The 23196-nt window shown below is 44.9% G+C and overlaps 1 protein-coding gene across 1 annotated transcript in view; it reads right to left on the reverse strand.

Moving 5' to 3' along the window:
- Nucleotides 1-268: 268 nt before the first annotated feature.
- Nucleotides 269-23196, reverse strand: part of znf827 (zinc finger protein 827) — a 60919-nt gene continuing 37991 nt past the window's right edge. The window contains exons 6-14 of the mRNA XM_040186321.2: nucleotides 21312-21551; nucleotides 18695-18749; nucleotides 18461-18561; nucleotides 14333-14470; nucleotides 12474-12645; nucleotides 11693-11859; nucleotides 9030-9239; nucleotides 6561-6738; nucleotides 269-4306 (exon numbers count right to left, since the gene is read on the reverse strand). Coding sequence (XP_040042255.2) covers nucleotides 3280-4306; nucleotides 6561-6738; nucleotides 9030-9239; nucleotides 11693-11859; nucleotides 12474-12645; nucleotides 14333-14470; nucleotides 18461-18561; nucleotides 18695-18749; nucleotides 21312-21551 — 2288 coding nt within the window. The 3' untranslated portion in view covers nucleotides 269-3279. The remainder of the gene's footprint in view (nucleotides 4307-6560; nucleotides 6739-9029; nucleotides 9240-11692; nucleotides 11860-12473; nucleotides 12646-14332; nucleotides 14471-18460; nucleotides 18562-18694; nucleotides 18750-21311; nucleotides 21552-23196) is intronic.

Raw genomic sequence — 23196 nt, forward strand, 5'->3', positions numbered from 1 at the left:
TATAGAAGTTGTAGTACAGTGTGACACAAAACGCCATGAAAGAGTGAGTAAAATGGTGCCTATGCCGTGTGCCATGAAAGTATTTAGTCCAGAACGAAGCTGCAGCCACCAGCTCACAGACGGGGAGTCGGACCAATATGAGAAACTATACAAAGAAAAGTCACACAGCGTTTATGCATTTTTGTCGCAGTTTTGGGAGACTTCTGCAGCAGTGGAGAAATCTGACGCGTCAAAAGAAGGAGCAGAGAAGAAGACAAAACCACCGACGTAATATCTGATGTAAGCTTTACTTTCAAATCCTGTTACATTTAGACCTGGCAGGTTGAACATAAAATAATGCCGAACAAAGAAAAACAAATACAAAACCAAAAAAGTACAAATGATCTATTTACCAGTTATCGTCACAACCCTGTACAGCCTTAACAATGGAGTAATAAAAAAAAGCTTTGTACAGCACATACCAATCTTTACCGAGTGCCAAAGGATAACACAGCCGAGCCTTTTCGGATCCTAAAATACAGCCAAACTTAAAGCTAAGTGATTGTAGACGGTGCAGAGGGATGCCAACCAAACGGGGGGGGGGGGGGGGGGGGGGGGGGGTGTTTTCAAAGAACTAGAGGGGGCAATGGCATGCGAAATGTCAAGTGCTGAAAAGGTAGTCAAGCTTTATAAAAAGAATTAAATAAAAGCTCACTGTGCTGCTCACCATTGGGCAAAATAATCAATAAGTGCTTCAGAATATTGGCTTTAGAAAGGATAGAAACATGTTGCCTTTTTAAACATTACACTCCAAACAGGTGGGACAAAAAGAAGTGCAGCAGTTTATGATTAAGCTGTAAAACGGCGTTTTAAAAAGATCGGACACATTATTATTCTTTTTTAATTCTTTTTGGACCCTGACAATTAGTTTGACTCATTCTCAGAAGTCTCAGGTGGTTTCTTTCCACCAAGTGGCACTAGAGTATAAAAGATAACGTAGATAGTACAAGGGGGGTGTTCTTGTGTGTGTGTGTGTGTGTGTGTGTGTGTGTGAGATGCTCCTTTCACTCCAGAGACGGCATGCTGGACATCGACAGAGCAAAACAGAACAAACAGTCGTGTTAAGAGGGACAATCGAGGCATCACTCAAGAACAGGAAGTGACGGATTCAATCCTAACATCACATCCGCGTTGCATTTTGGTCTCGACAATTCATGATCTCTTTTCTTCTGATATGATTAAAGTAAAACATTTTTTAAAAAGCAACAAGGAAAATGGACAAAAGGAGAACATAAAAAAAGACAATCCCTTAACAATAAGAGATTTGGGCTTGAAGACCACTTAAAAAAACAAAAGCACTATAGATAAGCTTTTCAAAATAAAATGCTTGTACTTTACTGCTCTGTCACGCAAAACATACTTCTTTTTCTTTTGAATGTTACAGATAAATATTCTCTTAATCAAAAAGTGCAGCACTGTGCAAAACTGGCTATCACAATTTAGCCTGGGACCTTTACTTCCCAGGGAGAACTTGACCTAAACTGACTAATTCATGCATTTGTTTTAATTTACGCCCATTTGCACTGCTAGAAATGCTTACTTAATGTGAAACTACGGCCGGATGATTGCTGACTTCATTTACAGCAACTACCGTCCACTTCAACACATCCAAGTTTGCGCTTAAAAAAAAGAAAAGAAAAAGAAAAGGTTTAAGTGCTTTTGGCTTGAAGTGTAACTATATTAAGTGCAATTAAAACTCAAAAGGTTGAAAAGAGCTGTGAGGGGGGGTGGGGGGGGGGGCAGTACCGTGTCCGCCGGCATACAGAAGCCAGTGCCATTGAAAACAATGCTGTACATGTGAATGGCTTTGCTTCATAGTTGCACCTGCAGGAGCTTTTATTTCACGATGGGTTCTCGTTGACCGTTAGTAGAAAATGTTTTGTTATGATGTAAAAGGCTCAGTAAAAAAAGTGGAAAAAAAATTAACGAAAAATGAAAAGACAAAATAAAAAAGGACACAGAAGGCCACCAAACACACCGACTTTCCTGTCTGTTCCAGCACAGAAGACGTCCCTGCTCACACTTCTGTATCGCTTCTTTTTCATGTACATAAAACAAAAATACATTCATTCAAGTCATTTTGGAACAGTTATTTTCTTCTTCTTCTTTTTTTTTTTTTGTACACAAAAATTACAAAAAGCTCCAAAAAGCACCATTGAATCGGCCTGTGGTGACGCTGGCTGCGGGTAGCTTGCTAACCCGGCGCTGGTCACCTCCACAAAACAGTTATCTCATATTTCTCTTCTAAGTATTAGGTGCGTCATACATAGTTCTGCATGTGAAGCTGCACTGATTCCCACCCGGTCTCAGAAATAATTGATGAATGTTTCTCATTATTTCACTGCTTATTCACCCAACATTTTACATTTATATCTAAATCCGAGTTATTAACAATAAATGTATAATGTTTCTTATCATAAGTCAGAATTTCCTTATTTACATTATTATCACAACTCATGTTCTGCTTGACGAGCTTTACAAAAAAACTATTACAATTAACTAGTAACTCCTTTTAAATTATATTTATTCTGAGACAGAGGTGATATCAGGCAGCAGCTATGCATAATATGGTTTCACCATTGTACAAAAAAACAACAGAAATCAAAAAGATGGGAAGGGGAGGGGCTACAAAACTATTTACAAGACTGATAAATAAGTAAGTGCGTGGTTTTAGGCGCTGCTTTGGAAACGTGCCTTTTACGGTGAGAAGGATTCCGTTTCATTGGTTCGGTCCACATTGCGAACACTAATGACGTCGAAGGTGGTTGAAACACAGGCATGCTATTTCGATGCATAATAGCGATAGACAAAGATGCACTAAATCATAGCACTTGCAAGTTTTGTTTCGTATTTTAAATCTCGTCAAACGACCAAAAGAAAAAATATCTAGAAAACTGAGAAAAGTTTCCTCGGAGAACGCGACTGGGTCCAAGTCATTCAGACATTTCAAAACAAAACAAAAAAAAGGTAATAGAGAGTAGTAGTTGAAGTAGTAATAATTCAAATCGATAGAACTGATAGGAAAAGCAGCTTTGTGATATAAATGCATTTTTAGCATGTACAGCCTTTTTCTCTTATAAATGTTTTTCTTTTCTTCAATACGTCTGCCCGGTCCAGCTTATTCTGCTGGTCTGATTGGAAAAGACGTCGCCCCCGCTGCAGCGGTCAAGTGTCAATTCACACCACCGTCCGAGGAGCGAGGGAGAGAGTGGGAGGAGGAGGAGGAGGTGGTGGGCGGGGTCAAGCCGTCTTGGCCCTTTCCATCAGTCCCAGGTAGGCCAGGAAGGAGTGTTTGTGGGAGGAGGGCGAGGGGGGGGAGCGGGAGGGCCACGCTGAGCTGGAGGAGAAGCCAGGAGGAGGCGCGGCGGGACGCCATCTGGAGTGGAGGTGCGAGCGGAATGTGAAGCGGCTGTTGTGGGTGAACAGGGTGGTGAGGGGGATCAGGTGCGCCCGGTCGCAGGTCCCGTACTGCTCGAACACGTGGCGGGGGGAGGGGAGGGAGACGGAGGGGCCGGCGCTGCTCGGGCCGCCGGGGCTCCTGCCGGTGTCGTTGGCGCCGGCCAGGCGGTGCAGAGCGCCAGCGGCGTCCGGCCGGCGGCGCTTGCCAAGTGTGAGCGACAGGGCGACGGACTGGAGCGCCTGGGACGCCGTCAGGCTCACGAGGGGGCTGCTGCTGCCGCTCCCTCCGCTGCTCCCCCCCCCTCGGCTCAACAGCAGGACCTTCTCCCGGCTCTTGCGCGGTGACGAGACCCCCGGCGATGCTCCCCGGAGCGGCAGCTGCTCCTCCTCCTCCTCCTCCTCCTCGTCCTCCAACTCCTCTCCCCGTCCCCCCACGCCTCCGTCTGGACCCCCCGCTCCTCCGCCCTGGTGTTTCTTGAGGTGGCGGCTGAAGACGAAGGGGTGTGTGGTGGTGAAAGGGCACTCTCGGCAGCCGAAAGTCTGGCGCGGCGCGTGCTTCAGCTTCTTGTGCAGGTTGAGGTTGTCCTTGCGCTTGCAGCTGTAGGAGCAGCGGTCGCAGTGGAAGGGCCGCTCGCCCGTGTGCACGCGCACATGCTCGATCAGCTTGTTGGCCGTCTTGGACAAGTAGCCACACTGCTCACACTTGTAGTGGTTGCCCAGGCGGTGCCCGCGCACGTGGGCCTCCAATGAGGCCTGGTCCGCCCACAGTCCCTGGCAGATGCGGCAGCGGTACTCCATCTTACGGTGCGTCTTAAGGTGGCACTCCATGGCCGCTGGACGATTGGTGGAGTAGATGCAGAAAGGGCACCTGGGTAACGCGACAAAAAAGGGAAGTGGGGGGGAGAGGGAAAGGGGGGGGGGAAACACAGAAGCAAAAGGACAGATTAAGGGGGAGGTGCACATCGAAAAAAAAACAGAACACACCTTGAAATTGAATCACACAAAATGATGAGGAGGAGAAGAAGGACAGGAAAAGGAAAAGTCTGCGTCATGTGGAGCTCTGTGTGCTCGTGGTGATATGTGTGGCATTTTAATGGTGGTAGAATTGCGGTGATCAGGTATATATGTGTGTGTGTGTGTGTGTGGAGGAGGAGTGGGGGGTGTGTGACAGGCTAGAGAAAGGTTTGGAGCAGTACGACATGAAGGGAAATGAAGGAATGGAGTGGCACTTACATTTAAATAGCACCTTTCATCTGCTCTGGGCCCCAAAGCGCTTCACAAACCCTGCAGAACAGAATCACCTCAGAAAAACCTCGAAATGGTCAAGGCCCTCTCTCCCTTTCTACACACTCCCACATATATAGAAACACTTCACATCGCCCAAGTGTATACACGTGTACACACTAGTCGAGAAAAAAAAAAAGTCAAAATGTGGGCAATGGGAGTTTATCTAGGACCTCTGTGCCCTTTATGTCCATTAAGTAATTCTACACCTGTTGGGTTAAACCCTGCCTCCTTTTCAAAGTAGACAGAAATGCGCTTTCCATAAATTAAGAGATGTGTAAACCACGAAGAGCTGAAAATATAAACCCACAGGTGCAGATACAAACAGTGCAGCAAAAAAAGTTATTATCTGTTTTATCTAAAAAAAATATCAAGCAATCATTAAGTCGGTTTTCTTTCTCAATAATTAAAAAAGCATCTAAAAATATCGACAACCCCCTTCTTGCCTTTTTAAATAATAGCTCAAAGCAATCAATCTGGGTGCGAAAACATTAACACCAGACAGAAGAAACATTTAAAGCGTTAGAACTCCTTTACATGGATTCACTCACACACTACAGATAGCAGCCGATCCTCCAGTTAGAGGCTAACGGTGCTTTGTGGAGACCTTTGAGCTATGGAGGGGCTTCCTGTGGGGCTGTGATCTGTTCAAATATGAGTCAATGTCGCCGAGTTGGCAGCTTCCTCCTTGAATTAACCATTTCCAGACATTTAGTGATTAGTTAAAAAATAAATAAAAAAAGAAGATATAGAACACAGATCTTTTGTTTATGACGAGATGAGGCGACAATCGTGACTTAATGGTTCCGTACGTGCTCAGACTGGAGTTATGACAACGACTCAAAAACAAAAACACAAAATGGCATGAGGCATTTTTCCTAAATATGAAAGCAATTTGTTTGTTTGCTTCTAACCACAGACGCCGTTAACGGCTCCCCTCGAACAGAACCCGTGTGACGGTACATTATGACGGTTGGCATCGGCGGCGCGTGGACGGTGAGATCAACAGATGGGCTTTATGTCGGCTTGACAGGCTTGTTATGGCACATAAAGGTGTTACAGTACAACAAAGGCTCCTGTGGGACTGGATATGGAGATGGGGAGGGAGGCATGAAGGAGGGCTACAGCTACATGAAACTAAGTGTGTATGTGTACGGTTTGTGTACAAACTACAGCGACGTAGGTTTGCACATTATATTTGAAAGCTTTGTTCTAGGGGCGTTAATTAGTTTTCGCTAATATACACACACACATATATATATATACGTCTGTATTCAGGCTTCTGAAGGCAGCTTTCATTAGATCTTTCTCTTTGGCATAGCAGCTCGCTGTGGGCAGCGGCACAGCAGACCCTGAGGGGAAGCCCGTTTCCATCCTCCCTTCTGTTGGTAGCAGCCGCTGCAGACCCACGGACCACCGTCTAATAACTTACACTTGCCAAGAGAGGCGGTCGAGCGAAACTACAGCTTGTATGATTTAATTTGCTGGCTGCAAATAATGACCATTAAAGAGAGGTTAACTGGCAGAGGACACATGGCGACAGAAACCAGTGTTTCCGTCTGCAGCAGGATGGTCGTTACAATCAGCTCTTATCTCTGAGAGAACCATTAAAAATACCAGCCGGGTCCTCCGTGAACGACATGCATCGTTTCCTAAATGCAAAGTGGGTTAAATGCTGCCTGTAAAATAAACGAAACCGTTGATAGATGCCCAGAGCCTTGGTTGTTGCCATAAGTTGCACACCCCTAACGCGTGTGTATGTGTGTGTGTTTGTAGTGACGGGAGGGGGGGGGGGGGGGGTGAAGCTAGGAACCTCTGTCTGTACTTGCTTTCCTTACTTGAGCCCTCCGGAGGGGACAGTGTGGCACTTCTTGTGCTCCAGCAGCTGCTCGGGCGTCTTCAGGAACTTGTGGCAGACGTCGCACTCGAACATCCGCGTGATGAGGTGGATCTGGAGGTGCCGCTCGTACATGCTGCGCGTCTTGCACACGAAATTGCAGAAGACACACTCGAAGCCTGTAGAGAAGGAGAGAGAAGAGGGTGAGTTAAGACCCAATCGGTTTTTAATGGTTTTAATGGTTAGGTGATTATGCGCCGGTCGGACTCCGCGTGGCTGAAATCTAAGAGAGTATCTATGGAAACGGAAACAAAGGGAGTTCAGATTCAGGGAAGAGTCAGCTCCAACAATGACCGCTCGCAGAGATAGAGAATATAAAAGCGAGCTTACGAGCGCTGCACTTTCAGAATGTTGGTTGATTTATTAAAAAATGTAAAAAGCAAGAGAAATCCTGATTTGGATTCCAGTTCTCATCAAACTGTTGCATCATCCTGCCTGATGAATGCTGACAACATGTTACCACCTACAATATTATGACTTTTAATGACTTAAAACCAAAAACTATGACTTAACTTTCTAATGTCATGCTATATTTAGACTTTTTGGGGACACATTTATTCCAACGTAGTATATATATACACTATGATAAAATTATAAATGTATAATTTGCATTATAAACTATTTGTTAAAAGTACTACAGTACATAATAAAAAATACCTTTTGTCTTTAAACTGTGACTTTTTAAATAACTTTTTGTGACAAACTAGTGACCTTTAATATCTCAATAATGTTGCTACTTTCTCATGTCATACTATTTAAGAATACTTTAACTTACAGTTTATCTCTGTTCATGGAATATGACTATTACTGACTATTACTAAGCTCTTATGATTTACTATAATTTTCTATTAGTTTAGTTTATTAGTTATTTACAACATAATATACTTAGATAGATCACTTGCTGTACTATTGCTTTTTAATCAACATATAATTTCTTCTGTTTTTGATTTTACTTTTAACGACATGCTGGCCTATTTAAAGACATTATTTTTATTTTTACAATATACTATAAGCAGACTTTCTATAGTAAAGTACTGATGACTTATTCAAGGACATTTAACAACATAGATACACATTTGTAATGTCACACTATTCTATGTCTCTCCAATAAGTCTCCTCAGACCGTCCAGCTGATCCAGAATGCGGGACGTGTACAGACGAAGACTAAGAAAAGACATCACATTATTCCTGTATTAGCTTCTCTGCTCCCTTTAAAATCCAGAATATAGGATCCAGAGTATGAAATCCTTATCCTTACTTACAGAGCCCTGAAGGGTGATGCGCCAAAGTATCTTAAAGAGCTTACAGTAACATATTACCCCACTAGAACTAGGCGCTCGCATAATGAAGGGCTGCGCTCAGGCCCTTAGTCGTGCTGCTTCAGGCCTCGGCTGCCAGAGAGCGCTGCCAGAGAGCTTCCTCTTCTCCATTCGTATATATATATATATATATATATATATATATATATATATGGTTGAATGGTTGTCTGTCTCTGTGTGGCCCTGCGATTGGCTGGCGACCAATCCAGGATGTACCCTGTCTATTGCCCGAAGTTGGCTGGGATGGACTCCAGCCCCCCCGCGACCCTGTGTGCAGGATAAGCGGTTTGACAATGGATGGATGGATATATATATATATATATATATATATATATATATATATATATATTCACGGCCTATGAATGCACGGCACTAACTTGGGGGCTTGTCTGACTGAGTTCCATGGATGGGGGTACACCTCCACCTTCACCACACTACTGAGGCCCCGCTTGAAACCCGCTGCTACTGTAATTCCATATAATGGGATATCCATTGTTGCTTTTATTATTATCATCATTCAATGGTGTAGTCTGTCGTTCCCTCTGCTTGAAGGGGTACTTACATCCTGCCACCATGGTGATTGCTCAGGGGGGAGGAAGCGACAAAATGGTTTTAAAAAATGTGTTATTATGGTAGCATGGAAGGTTTCATATAAAAGTCACGGTATAAAATGTCATAGTATGCTAGAAAAAAAACAGTCATGCTTTTTCATTTAGAAAGAGGTTCTAGTCTTAAATTGGCATCCATTGTTATGTGAAAAAGAAAAGAAAATGTAAAGGTTGTAATAAGAAGCCATATTATGTTAAAAATACAGAAAATGTCAATAATAAGTCAGCATATTACGTTAGAGTCATAGTAAAAAGCTTTACATAGTCAAAGTATTTTGATTTTCTTTAAAATGAGTGTCTATATAATATAGTATGTTGAGTACACAACCAAAAGCCCAAAATATAGTACGTTGAGAAATCAATCAATATTGATCTAGTCATAATAATACATGACTTTTTGCTTGATTGCTGCCTTGTTAGTCAGGAGTATACATACTGCTGATAAGAAAGTTCTGGTTGCAATATTTCCCAGAATTCCCTCACCTTTGTCAGACTTGTCCTCGGTTCCTGATCCCGAGTGGCTTCCGGAGCTGGACTGGCTTCCCGCGGAGGAGGGCAGGGCCAGCAGGCCCCGGAGTTCTTCGTTGCCGTGGGTGAGGTCCCCGCCCTCCGAGCTGTTGAGCGAGTCGCTGAGGGCCGAGAGGGAAGAAGACGTGCTCTTGGTCTCGCTGAGGGGACTTCTGGAGCTCAGACCTGGACGGAAGAGCAGCGATGGCGTATAAATGGAGTATAAAAACTGGAAACGCAAATTTGGGGGCAAATGTTACCAGCTACAGCGCTAGTTATATGAAACGCTGGGGAAAAGATTGGATATCATCTATGCAGAGAACCAGTTTCAAGTGCTGCAGCGTTCTGCGCACACACACACACACACACACACACACACACGCCCTCTGTAGCTCTGGCTGAGGCCTCACTGCCAGTCAAATCAAGAGGCAGTGTGCTTTTATTGATCCCGGTCTCCAAGTCTGCGATTCACTGGAAGGAGCGAGGGAATTCGAAGGGGAGGGGGGCAAGAGGGAGGCACGGGTGAGGAGCGCTGGTCAAGGCCGAAGGAGCTAAGATGGCGGGAGCATCTCGGGGCACGGCTCAACAAAGGCCGTTCTCTCAGACGGCAGTGAAAGCGGAGAGAAAGGCTGCCCTGGCTCGAGCTGGCTTCCTTCCACACGCATCTAAAAACAAGAATATCTGCATGGAGTTCACACACAAGGAATGGTCAGAAGATGGGATTAATTACTTTCAATGAAATCTAAATAAACCAGGGGGATTCGGAGTCAGTTCAGCGGTCTTAGCAGCATTTTGAATACAGAATTAAGACAGCTTGAGGGTTTTTTATCTCCTCTGCTGCAGTATTTAACATACACTTGCCTCCTCTTACAATAGCCAAAAGGCTAATGCCACAGAATATAAGCAAAGAGGAAAGAAAAAAAGGAAAGGAGCTTCTTTGAGCCAGTGGGCCTGACCTTGAAACACACCTTTGCAGAAAAAAAATGTTCCATTTTCTCTTTTAATGAATGGCTTAGTCTGCGATTGCCCAGTAACGCTCATGGAACAGATATGAAGAGGCAAAGCAAGTCTATCTGCCCGTGTATCCAGGGTAGATACCAAGTAATACTTTGCCCCCTGCAGTTAAGGGCACCCAACCAACCCTTTCCCCGTGTGGAGTCCGGTCTTCACAGGGCGTCAGCTTGAACGAGGACACCTGCTGAGCTCAGCCGTCTCCTGCCTGGGCTTGTTGACCAGATAACATTTTACAGTCTGTGTGGAAGTACTGCTTAGTCTACCTTACACTGTGAAGTATGAAGACACTTTAACCAAAAACGAAAGGCAGAAACAGGACAAACCACTACAAATCTGTAGGTTTGGCGGGGGGTGTCCATCTCGTGAGAGATGAATGGCGAGCCAGGATGAGAGACTTAAAGATGGCCACAGTGGCATCATAAACCAAGCCTGTCTCCAAAGAAACCAAGGCCTATTGATTTTTTTCCCCCCCTCAGGCACGATAAGGGCCAACCTTCTCAGATAAACAAGGCCACTGTGGCCTCTGAAAGACCCCTCAGCTGTCTGGGCCGGACAATCCCACCCACCCACGCGCACACACACACACACACACACACACACACACACACACACACACACACACACACACACACACACAGAGGAACAGTGGAAGACCAAAACGTCAGCAATAAACCGAACAAAGCTGTTTTAGACAAACACACTCCTATTGACCACACGGGGGTGGAGGGGGGTTCAATCCGGCAGCTTTATAAGTCCAAAGGAGGTCGACCAGTTTGTGAAACCCAATTCTACAGCTTATTTTTCCTCGTGTCCTCTGAACTGATACAAAACAAGGTGTTTATGACGTTTAAGTTACCTTAGTAGACACATTACAGTCTACTTAGACAGTCCTTCATATATGAGGTGAGCTGAAACCAGTCAATTAGTTCATCAATGCATGTGCACAGATTTTGCTGATCATTTATTGCTTAAGTCTTTTTAAAGTAAAAATACAAAGATAAGATTTTCTGATGTGGGTTTCCACTGGGGAGGTGGGAGGGGCACATTTAACAAGGTGAGCAATAGATGTCAGTTTCCCTAATTTTTGTAAACTATTCATTGTAAAAACAGCCATATTTAATGTAAGTGTGTTTAATGAAGTGAAAAGTTTAACCTCATCATTGGAGACACATTTCTCAAAACCGTTGAAGCCTCGGTTTGAATTTAAAGCACGGAGACAAAACAATAGAAAATGTGTCACCGTCCAAGTACTGTGCTGTATTTCTATTCTGAGCTGTGAACAAGAGCCACACTGTGTAAGCTACCACCCACTCCAACATGTGAGGGAAATATAAAAAATAACACCACAGAGCATTTTTCTAGGGTTTGAATCATGCCCTTTGGTGATACATTAAGTGCGAAAACATGGAGCATGAACAGCAGTCACAAGAACATCACCCTAAAGCGGAAACTAGCAGTATATCAGCCGATTAAGCAATAGAAACGTCAAAATCCCCAAAAGAAACTATTTTGATGATCGATTCACCGATTCCTTTCAATAATTATTTTAATGCAAGTTCTTGTGAAAGCCTCTAGGTTGTGAGTATTTGCACGTGGATCGACATGCTTCCTCCGAGACTCTGTACCTGCGTGTCCAGTGCTAATGTGGCTCTTCATGTCGTTCTCCTCCATGCAGACGTAGTCACAGACGCTGCAGCACAGCGAGAACATCCACTGCTCCTTGTCCACATGGAGCGACATGTGGCTGACAAACTGGGCGTTCTGCTCCGTCTGGAAATCACACACATGGCAGCTGGACAGAGAACACAAGAGGAAAGGGAAGGAAGATGGCGAGAAGAACCGTCAGCTTTAGTGTTAGATCGTGCCTGCATAAATTGGTAAGTGGTACATAGTGGATGCATTTATATTCATTTAATAGACAATTGGAAATGAAATAGTTCCTCACAGCAGACGTGGTGCTGTTGAACTCGTTCCAGATCATTAACCACATAAAAGTATTTAAGCATTAGTACGACATTTTGGATTACTTATTTGATTTCTCGCGGGTCTTTTTGTTGATGTAAAACTATAGGACATCATTACCAGCACATAAAACCCTTCTTGAATGCATTGAATAAACAAGATGTAACATGTTGATTAGAGACCTTTTTTTAAATTTACTTTTGGACTATCTAGTCACAGCCTCATGCTGTATGACAGGGTAACGGGTATGAGTCTGGTTTTAATTTCTCATCCGAAATAATGATCACTATTAATAATAAGAATTTCCAAAAAAAAGGCCAACAAAAACAAAAATAATGTAATTAATAAAAAAATTTGAAAAGATATCCAACATAATTTAAATCCGTGGTGTTGGCAGGAGGCCTTCCTAACAGGGTGTGTTGTGTTCGGGCCCATCGTCATTACCTGTAGTAGTAGGGGCAGTTCTTGCGCTCAGCGGACTCGGCTGTAACAGCGCTGACTATCTGCTCAGCATCTGTATTGACCAGCTTGACGGAGTGGATGGTCAGGTGCTGATTGAGGTTAGCCCTGCACTTGGCTGCGTACGGACACAAGTGACACTTGTACTTCCTCTCGTCTGCGGAAACAAACACAAGACCCCAGGTTACTGCAAACATAATCTCACAGGATATTTCATTAAGTCACAACCTCTGAGCCTTTAAAACAAGCTTCAAAGCTAATTATTTAATGCCTCTAATCAACATGTTACGTCTTGTTTATTCAATTATTTAATGCCTATCCCCGCTCACCCCGCCTCACTTTAACTCTGATCCTGGGAAGAGCAAGAAAAAAACATCTCGTGATGTCGGACTAGAAAGAAAAAAGAAACCGTTCAGGTACGGCTGGGCGGTGTGGCCAAAGAATCATATCAAGGTATTTAGAAAGTTTCTGACGGTATCCCAGTATGTGACGGTATTGCGTTTTCAAGTAAACACATCTCCTGTATTGCCCTTCTGCGTGTTTTCATGTAGCAACAGAGTTACTTGTTGTTGTGAGCTGTACCCAGCATGCAGTTCGACGGGGTAATTTTTATAAATGTACAGTTATTAGTGTTACAAATTGTTTATGTGTCACAAGCTGTTGTGTCGTGGTGTTTTAGCCTGTTAAAGAGTGGTTTTTGTGGAGGTTTTCATTGTCGGTATAAAGTTATAACCGTGACTCAATCTCAACACACGTAAGACAAGCAGCTCCGATCGCTGGCCGCTCCTCAATGACGAGTAAAAATAAATTCGGCCGCCTGCCGAAGAGCAACGTCCTTTGTTACGGTGCAACGCGAACGGTATGGTATGGCCCAGCCATACTTTCAGGGAGCTTCTGGGTATTCCTGCAGATGCCACAATAGGAGGATGCGGACATCATTTTAGTTTATTTGAAAGCACTCAAACCAAGATAAAAGGAAAAAATATATATATTTTATGCCAAAACAATGTCTTCTCTCTCTGGCTCCCCCTAAATTCTCACTCTCACACACACACACGCACGCACACACACGCACCATTTGCCCTAAGGACATGAAGCCAGGCAACCTTTATGTCGCCTGGGAAACCAAAAAGACCATCACACTGACATATGCCCCTGCTTCTGCTCTCTGTGGTGTGGCCAAGCTGTTCACAGCCAACACTCTCAGATGGCGTGCAGAGTGTGTAGAGTGTGCGCGCGCGCAAAACGGGAGAGCATGTCCAATTGAGTGGGGGCATTTCGTACACGAGTCTCCATTTGTGCGCCTGGCAATTTAGTCTGCAATCCCAAGTAGGTTGCATTCATTTTTCTAATCCGGCGTTTAATTTGCTTCAAATAAAATAGCTTAAGCAGGATATTAATTTGTTTATTTTCTCTAATAAGGAGCAGAGAGAGGGATCGCAGTAGACTGTGATGGGATACCGTGGATCAATTGGGAGCAAAGAAGGGCCACGTCTGAAAACGCAGAGTAATCAGGACACAAGGGAGAGGGCGGCCTCATCGCGAGGAAGTCTCGCGTGTCTGAGTGTGAGAAACAAAGTGAATGAAGGAAACCAATCGTGACTGCATAAGAGAATTACTGGTGTGTGTGTGTTACTCCGAGAGGCATACCTCTAGCTGGGTAATTAGACGGGCAGTTTTCCCAGAGAGACTAATCACGGTAGTAATCTCTTTAAAAGAAGGGTAATCCAGTCTAGTCAACCTTATTTACTTACTGGGAGCAGCCCAAGCTCCGCCGCGAACATCAGTGAATCAAACAAAGAAACGGGATGGCGCAGCGCCGGTGTGCACGTGTGTTTATTTACCCGTGTGCAGAGACAGATGCCTGGAGAGCGTCTGCTGTCGGCCGAACACTTTGCCGCAGATGGGACACGGGAAGAGCTGCTCGTTTAGTCTCCACGGCGCAACCCCGTTTCCCGGCTCCCCGTCGTCCTTCTCGGAGTCTGGATCAAAGAGCAGAGAAGCCCCGGAAACCATCATTCACCGCTGACTCTTTGATTTCATCCATCCCTTTTAAACTCTTGTGTGGTATTTTGCCTTTTGTTCATTAGTAGACAGGTGCGAGGTGATGTGAAAACGGGGGGATGCACCAAAGTGTTCTAGATATACGCTGGCTCAGCTCAGCACAAAGACCACGATAAAAACCACAGCGTGTTGTATTTACATTTGGGTTGTTCTGCCCGTTACTACCTGCGCTTTAAAAGTCGCATGTGGTTCTGTTTTTGATCTTTGAAAAGTGCCACTCTAGCCATTTCTAGCCAACCTCCTCCTCCTCCTCCTCCTCCTCCTCCTATCATAACCTCGTCTGCTGTAGAGAATAAGCATTTTTTCCAAAAACTGTTCCTTCCTGCTCAGCTCTAATAATCTCATTCAGTATTCAGCTTCTGTGAAGGTGCCCGTTTACCCTCCAACCACCTCCGTCAGCCCTTTGGCTTTGGATGCCTTGAGCCTCCGCCCTATGGAGCGGACTGGGCCGGAGAGGCTAGAGGTGACGGGCTAAGAGGGACAAACTGCTCAGGAGAGTTAAAGACCACGCGAAACACAGATGACGATCACAGTGAGAGAGAAAGCTCTGTGGTTAATAATCGGTTCTTCCTTTGTGATTCACAGCATCACGTTCACTCATTTAGTGACTTGATACTCCCTGATAGCGGGTTGTCTGGTCAAAAAAAATGATAAACACATCAGGAAAGGTCTCATTTCCATCGGTTTCGGTGAAACAGCACAACTGCTGCGCTGTGGGCTAATGTGCTAAACCTGTCTGCTGCCATTTGACGGAGGCTCCTCGACCAGCCTGCGGGGGGGGGGGGGGGGGGGGGATGCATTCCCAATGTCAAAAGCAAGCACCGGTCCTTTGCTCTGAAGCGGGGATGAAAACATACATCACTTTATCAGATGCAGGCGTTTACTTAATGTACAAAAGGACTTTATATGCTAAAACTTTTCTAATGCCAAGTCATTAGTCTATAGCTATTCAGATTTTGGTTTTCAGAGTTCATAAGTGGAAACAAATCCGCTGCTAAGTTCCCCCCTCTGACTAAAATGCTTATGAGCTTGATAGTCTACGGTTCTTCAGGTCACACAATTTAAATTCGACAGGAATATTGCTTCTTAAAGTCGTATTCTGCACAATGAGAAAAAGCAAAGATTCTTTCTGACATATGGGGGTATGTTTATTGTATTTTATTATCTTTTCCAATGAAACAAAGCGAGTATGTCTGATACACATGCAAACCGCTGGAAAGGGAATAAGGACACACAATAAGGTCAGGGTGCAAGCAAACTACATCCAGGCATCTTTTTTATCTCAATATGCTGTTCTGTTGTTTCTACACCACCTTTTGATTACATTTTCTGTACTATTGCAGTCAGCGTGCTTCTGAAACAACCGACTTTCCCTGCATGGGTAGGAATGCAGGTGTATCTCATTTTGGTAATATATGTGCCACCAAAGATTGTTCTTTATTTATTCAAACACAATTATATGGTATTGCATTTTACACGTAAACTTGATTTGGAATGAAAGGCCTGTGAAATTTGGTATCATTCTAAGAAATACGAAGTGTGTTCTGATGGGTATAATGCAGCTGTCATAATTTGGGATTACAGAAAGAATATTTCTATGAACTCAAATTTAAGGAGGTACATCCCGTTCAAACTACTTTGAGGGAAGTAATGAGTTCACATTATTTTTTTGCAAAGTTCGCTCTAGAAAATGTGGCGAATCGAAGATCCAATCAATGGGCTGCAGGACTATATCATTTTGAGTGAGCAGAGCCTGCTGAGACACCAAGATCAGGTTCAACTTGAAATTACATCAATAGCAGTCGATTAATCAATTCAACATTTAAGTTGCTTCTTCAGAAAAGGGACTTGCCCATGTCTGTGGGGGGAGGGACAGCTTCTCCATGAAGAGAATTTACTAGCTCTCTCTCTCTCTCTCTTGCTACGACCTTTTACTGCAGGTAAACTGCAGGTTTGTGACACACCCCAGTCATCAGGGTGAGGGGGAGGGGCATGTGTGTGATGGTAAATCCGGGAAGAGCAGAATTTGGCTAAAAACTATGCAAAAACAATACGTGCGTTTGTGGTTCCTGTCCGGCAGTAAACACACACAGATGACGAAGGTGACGCAACACGGGACAAATTAAGAAACCAAATGCAACTTCCTGCAAAAACCTCCTGCATAAGCTGAAACCTTCCTCTCAGAATGACACTGAATGACCCGAACTCTGACTTCAACGGGCCAATCACATCCGTTTCAACCCTGTGTTCTCAACTTGTTGTCTCTGTGGCTCATTCGGAGAATCCTAGGTCTTCTTATCGGGCTTGTGGCTGAAGCGCAGCACATAAAAGCATTAACTTGTCCTGAGACTGGGGGACAGCCCGGTCACACGGGTGATGAGAAGCCGCACAGCGAGGCCTCGTGGCCACGACCCGGCGAGCACACGGATGATTAAGCCGGTTAGGGTGTGGCGTAAGCCCTGAAGTGGTTAATGGCTTAATTAGTTCCTTTAGAGCCAGAGAGAGAGAGGAGGGGGGGATACAAACGAGAAATGAGGGATTGTGCTAAACCGCAGACTGAAGCGAGAAGCCTGGAAGTTGCTTTAATAGCCGTTGCAAGGAGGGATTTTCTGTCTAAGAAATACTGCTGAATGTGAAAGCGCAAATTATGTCGACGACACTAACCATTAAATCAAAATATGTAATCTTCCCCAGTTTACATTGTCAACTGTGGTACTAAAATATCTGCTGTCAAGCTTGGCCTTTAAAAAAGACAATCACGGTCCCAATGAGACCAGTGGTCACTCATCACTAATCAATTGTTTTAAAACAAGTGCAATTTATGTACCAGTAATGATGAAATGAACTCAGAATCTCTTTTTTCAAAAAGTGGGATTGCCTGTAAAGGAAAGATGATGTGAACTAACAGCAAAGAACAGTAAAGCTCCCCAAACACTGAGCAGAAAATATCTTTGATTAAAGCTCCTCCTGCCCACAGCAGCGACTACAGATGCCTACCAATAATTGGAGCAGGGGTTTGTAATACGGGGAGAAGATGAAAAGGGGGGAGAAAGGAGTAGACTGGTACTGCGAGCGGCGGAGTCTGGATGTGAAGCTTAAACACACGAGGGAAAGGGGAGGCGGTCGGGGCGAATTAACTTTCAGGACACTCTTGACACCCAGGAGCCAATCAGATTTTCATTAACTGGCACAGGGACAGGCAAAGCTGGCACCAGCTAATTAACCTCTGGATCTCTCACTGCCAAAAGAACGCGGAGGGAAGTTCAGGGATGCCAGAGAAGACGGAAGGAGAGGGAGACGGGGGGGGATGCCCTGGGCAAAGGCCTTCAGGGTTGGGGAAATGCTTGAGTGCAGTGGGGCCGGATGGAGCTCTAAATATGAAACAAGAGGGGGGGGAGGGGGGAGGTGGGGGGTGTTTCGCCAGAGAGGAAGGTGAGATGAAGTCGAAGGTGGTTGATTGAGAAGTGTCCTTGTGGCTCAGATGTAAAGGTTTCTTCATGTGTAGTTTTGATGGTGAGAAACTCGGCAGGAAACAAGACTTGGGAATGTTTTTCTTTTCCTTACTTTGATTCTTAATAATGACGCAGCGGTTCTTCTGCCTTGACAAGCTGGAGATCATTTTTTTGAATATTATTTAAAAAAATACATAAAACAAGGATGATTCTTCTGGTGCGCATACCAGAAAGGATATTTGAGTTACAGTCGCACATGAGGGCAGGAATAGCAAATGTATACATCTGAGCAGCTGGAACCAGTATACATTCTACAAAAATACTCAAAACGCTTCATTTGCACAATAGTTTAACTTAGTTGCAGATCTGAAAGACACGACATGAGCTGAGATAATTTATTAACACTACTAGCACATCTTCCTGTGTGTGTGTGTGTGTGTTTCCCATGTGTCTCACCATGGAACAGTGCCCTGGTAGAAGAGCTGGGTTCTGCGGGGGAAGAGCTCTTGGAGCGCGAGTTAAACGGTGATTGTCTGAAGCAGTCGTCCAGAAACGGACTGAAACAGGAAGCATAATATGATCAGTTAACATGGCTGCTGAATTAAGAACACATTTAAACTATATTGGGAAAGAAAGCAGGATATTAATCAATATTATCATCAAGAGACAAATGCTATACGATTGACTAACCTGTTTATTCCCACCATGTTACTGTCTTTGTGGTTGTTGGCTTTGCTGACTTTTTCTGAAAAAATAACAAGAAAACAAAACATTTTAAACACAGTCAACCCAAAACTATCTATATACTTTGTATCATTTATAGTTATTCAATGCAGTATTTATGCAAACCAGGCCCCATAAAAGACCTTCACCCAGACACAGGTTATAATCTACCTGACTGACGGTTATCATGCGACTTGAGTTCCACAGTTACAAGACAACAACGGAGGCATCTCCATGACAACAGAGGAAACTCCAGCAGATGAAGATCATGGTTGGAGGCTCAATGAAAAACTAGTGAGTGGACCTTGACTTAACAAATCTCCTCTTTTAATATTCATTTCAGGTCCTCTGTATAGGAGAGATATTTAGATAGACCTCTATAAAATGCTCAAAATAATATAGAAACAAACTACGTCCTCCTTATTCCTCGAGGCTCAACTGGGCTGGTAAAGCACAGGTTGGCCATGCCAGCAGGGGTGTACTGGCCATCTGGAGTAGTGGGAGTCTCTGCCGACCTGTGAGCCAAAAGTTACCCCAACAACACAGATACGTATATATATATATATATATATATATATATATATATATATATATATATATTTGAAGTGTGCATAGCTGTTCAGATAAGACAACCCAGATGGCACATAAGTGTATCTGGTACAGTTGCATTTGTGTTGGCCAAGGTTCTTTTGATCGATAGCATTAACGGTACATTGTAAACTTCTACAAAATATACTTTGGAAAACAGGAAACGTCTGGCAAAAAGCTATTAATCAGTGCGAAAATATTATTTCATGGTGCTACTTTTGGGGGAAATAAATGCAAAATGTGTGGCCAACTGGTGATTATCAAACCAACCTGTGTCCGACCTTCATGCAGCGTTTTTCTCCCCTCACACATTAACACCTGATTGTAACTAGCTGTGGCGTTTGTCTCTTGTACTTCCAACTTCTAAAAACTCACAAAGGTTCGCATTTTTTCGACATAGCAACACGCTGATGATTACAGTGGAGTGTCGGAACGATGTGAACAAGCACAGTAAATGAAGACATCCACTGACTGACTCACTGTCAAAATCGATAATTGCTCGTGTTATCCAAAAAGCCTCGATGGCTTTGCGACCACTTAACAGTTTTTGCATTGTTCACACCTCGGATTGCACCTGTTTTAGGGCTCTGTTCCCATGCAAGGCAGGTTTAGTTTAAGGCCGAGGGCATCCAAGTCCACTTTTGTGTGCCAGAGATCCACAGGCTGTTTCTGAGGAGATTCACTGAATACTGTACTTGTAACATAGTGTCCACCTCTCCTTGCTCACAGTGACGGACATGTTTTAATGAGGTTTCTAAATGGTAATAAAGTCAGGATGGAAAATCAGCCGATGCCATTACTCGACCGGCCGAAGCGAGCGTCCATACTGCGGGCTTTTCGGTATCCAGTCGTTAACACCGCTGTCCATAACGCCGGAGGATGAAGACGTCCATGTCTCAATGCGATATATTGAAGAGACTTTCAAAGCTGCAACCATCTCAGCGTTCAGAGCGACCTTGCTACTGATGTGTCTCTGAGGTCCTACTGCTCTGGGTAATTCATATTGATTGCTCATTGTGTGACAGCAGCCCACTATGCTCCAGTTCCCCTCACATTCAAACCCAGTTCTTGGGGGTTGGGGTGGGGGGCGGTCATCGACACTGCCAGGCGAGCAATGCCCTAGCCTCCCTGGGTGGGCATACTGTGTACCCCTGCTGCCCTCTCTACCCTCTTTATCCCCCCCCTCCCCTCCCACTACTACAACCCACCGCCACCCTTTAAACAGCCCGCTCCGTCAAACTCCTCGCCAAGGACAGAGGTCTCTTTCGACGTTGCCATGGAGATGCCGCACGGGAGAAATGTAAAGGGAGGGAGTGAAAGTGCAGGGGGAGAGCGTGTGCAGCCAAGTGTGCTTGAGCCGGCATGTCTGAAAACGAGTCGAGGGAGAGAGAGTGAAAGAATGAGAGAAAGGCGAAGAGGGAGGAGGGAGTATTTGTGCAGACACCACTCCCCATGGGGCCTTATGTGAGTGTGTAAAGGTGTGCATGCAAGACTGTGTGGGAAAGAAAGACTGTAAATGTGTGAATTTGTGAATATGTGTGTGAGCAAGAGGAGGAAACAGATTTTTAGACAAGTGTTTCTCTCTCTCTCTCTCTCTCTATATATATATAGCATTTAGAAGCAGGAGAAAGCCAGGGTTGTAGCCCAGGACTGCAAGCCTGACCCTCCACACACACACACACACACACACACACACACACACACACACACACACACACACACACACACACACACACACACACACACACACACACGGGAGGAGGGGGAATTCTTAATGCTCTCTCTTGATCTAGCAATGTACAGCCGTGTGCTGCTTTCATGGTCGGACAGGTAAAAGGCAGGAGGTTTTATAGTCCAGTATCAGAACCTGTCCACGGTTTACACCGTGGTGCTGCGAGGGGAAAAGGACACTGTGTGTGTGTGTGTGTGTGTGTGTGTGTCTGTGCACATAACGAGCCAGAGAACAACGCGTGTCTGATGTGTGCAAGAATCTTACCTGACAATTTGAAAAGTAGTTCGGAGGCCATTTTGACCGATATGTCCTGGGAGAACAGGTCTTTCTGGGGGCGGGCCAACGTCTCTAGAAGGTTACTCATTGGCTCGGTCTTCTCACTCGCCCTTAAAGTGCTGCAGGCCCGCAGGTGAGAGGCAGGTGGAGAGAGTTCAGCGGGGGGTGGGTCCACCTCCATGGGCTCTGGCTTTACTTTCACCTTCTGGTACTGATCTTTGTTGTTCTCTGCAGCAGATGTTTGGACGAAAGTGGAATAAGTGTTTAGACTTGATTTGCCTGAATTATGCTTGAGCTGCCAAATGACCCGTTGGATATGTTGAACTAGTCTCGTCAGTTTTATTCATAAGGGCCCCAAATCAAATATCACGCACCCGTCTCAAAAGGTTAAACAATCAGTAAAACCCTCTATTGTCAGAGTCTTCTCACGAGAGAAAAAAAATCAACAACAAATCCCTCAGAAAGGAACGAATATTATGAGGAGAAATAAATAAAACACGAGAAAAAAACCTTTGCCTTTCACCCAAATACAAATACAACAACCCACGCAGCATATATTTATGAAATAGTTGTATAGGGGGAATTAAAACTCAAATAGGAAAATCCAAATAACAGCCAAAACATTGCAGCTTAAGCTGAGCTGAGCCGGTTAGAATCTAGCTGTGTAATTATCAGGGCAAGAGAGCAACGAGAGGTCGCTGAGCCGCTCGGGGGAGGGCCTCTGCACCTCATGCAAGTCCAATGAAGCATACAGGAAAGGCACCAAAACACTTTAACTGCAATAAAAAGCTACGCTTATGATAACTTGGGGTGTTGGATAGAAGAGTATCTGATTGATCAAAGGTTTTCAGCACGTGAACAATGAGCTGAAAGGTGAAAACAGCAGTGAAAACACTCCTCCTACCAAGAGGTGAGGCAAAGTGACCAGCCGAAATATAGCAAGGAGGGCAACTGATTGTGATGTCCCGATTCCGGGATGAGATCGCTCTCTACGGACATAAACAAAATAATATCGTCCATGTTATTAAAAAGAAAACTGTGATGCAAGCTTTGATTTCTTCATGCAGCGCTATTCTGTTGTCTCATAAACCTCTGTGGCTAAATCGACTTGTTTAGGCTGGAGTAAGTATACACTGCGCAGCTGTAACGTTCGGAATAAACAAATCAATACATCCACCAATGCTACATCCACAGTATCTTCATCTGTGACTGTGGGGATGGAAAGAGTCGCCGCCTCCGTCTGATCGGGAGCGAGAGCAAGACAAAGCGGTGGGGTGGATACAGTGCTGCTGACATGGCGACTCAGTGCGATTATGGGATATATGAATTTGGCAGGGCATTGGAATCAGTGGGAGGGGCACAGAGGGTGTGGGGGGGGCTAGAAGAGATGGAGAGAGGGAGATACAAGACATTGACCCGGCGCTGACCCTGCCACCCCTCCCCTCGCATTCTCCGCTCCTCTGCAGAACGAGGCCAATGTCAGACACCAACACCAGTGTGCGCATGTGATGCAGAGTATCCGCCCAATAAGTGTGTGTGCGTGAGTCCGTGTTTATGTGGGTGAATGCAAAGTAATACACCCCCCCCCCCCCCCCCCCCCCCCGAGGTCCAGGTGTAGCCAGCATGTGGGGGACACCGACAACCAGCCACACTAATCCCTTAATCAGGTGGCTACAGTTGGCCAAGAGTAACCTAGGAGAGGTTGATGGAGGGGCAGAGGAGGAGAGGGGCGGGAGGGAGGCGAGGCGGGAGAAGAAGGGGAGGGGAGGGGGGGGGGCAAGTCTCTAAGGGTCACCAAAGGGACACGCAAGCTTCCATCATAGGATCACCACCCTAACGACGAGATGCTGAGTGGGCCGCTGCGCTGCAAAAA

The sequence above is a fragment of the Gasterosteus aculeatus genome, chromosome 9, assembly GCF_964276395.1.
Source record: "Gasterosteus aculeatus chromosome 9, fGasAcu3.hap1.1, whole genome shotgun sequence".
Classification (NCBI taxonomy): Eukaryota; Metazoa; Chordata; class Actinopteri; order Perciformes; family Gasterosteidae; genus Gasterosteus; species Gasterosteus aculeatus.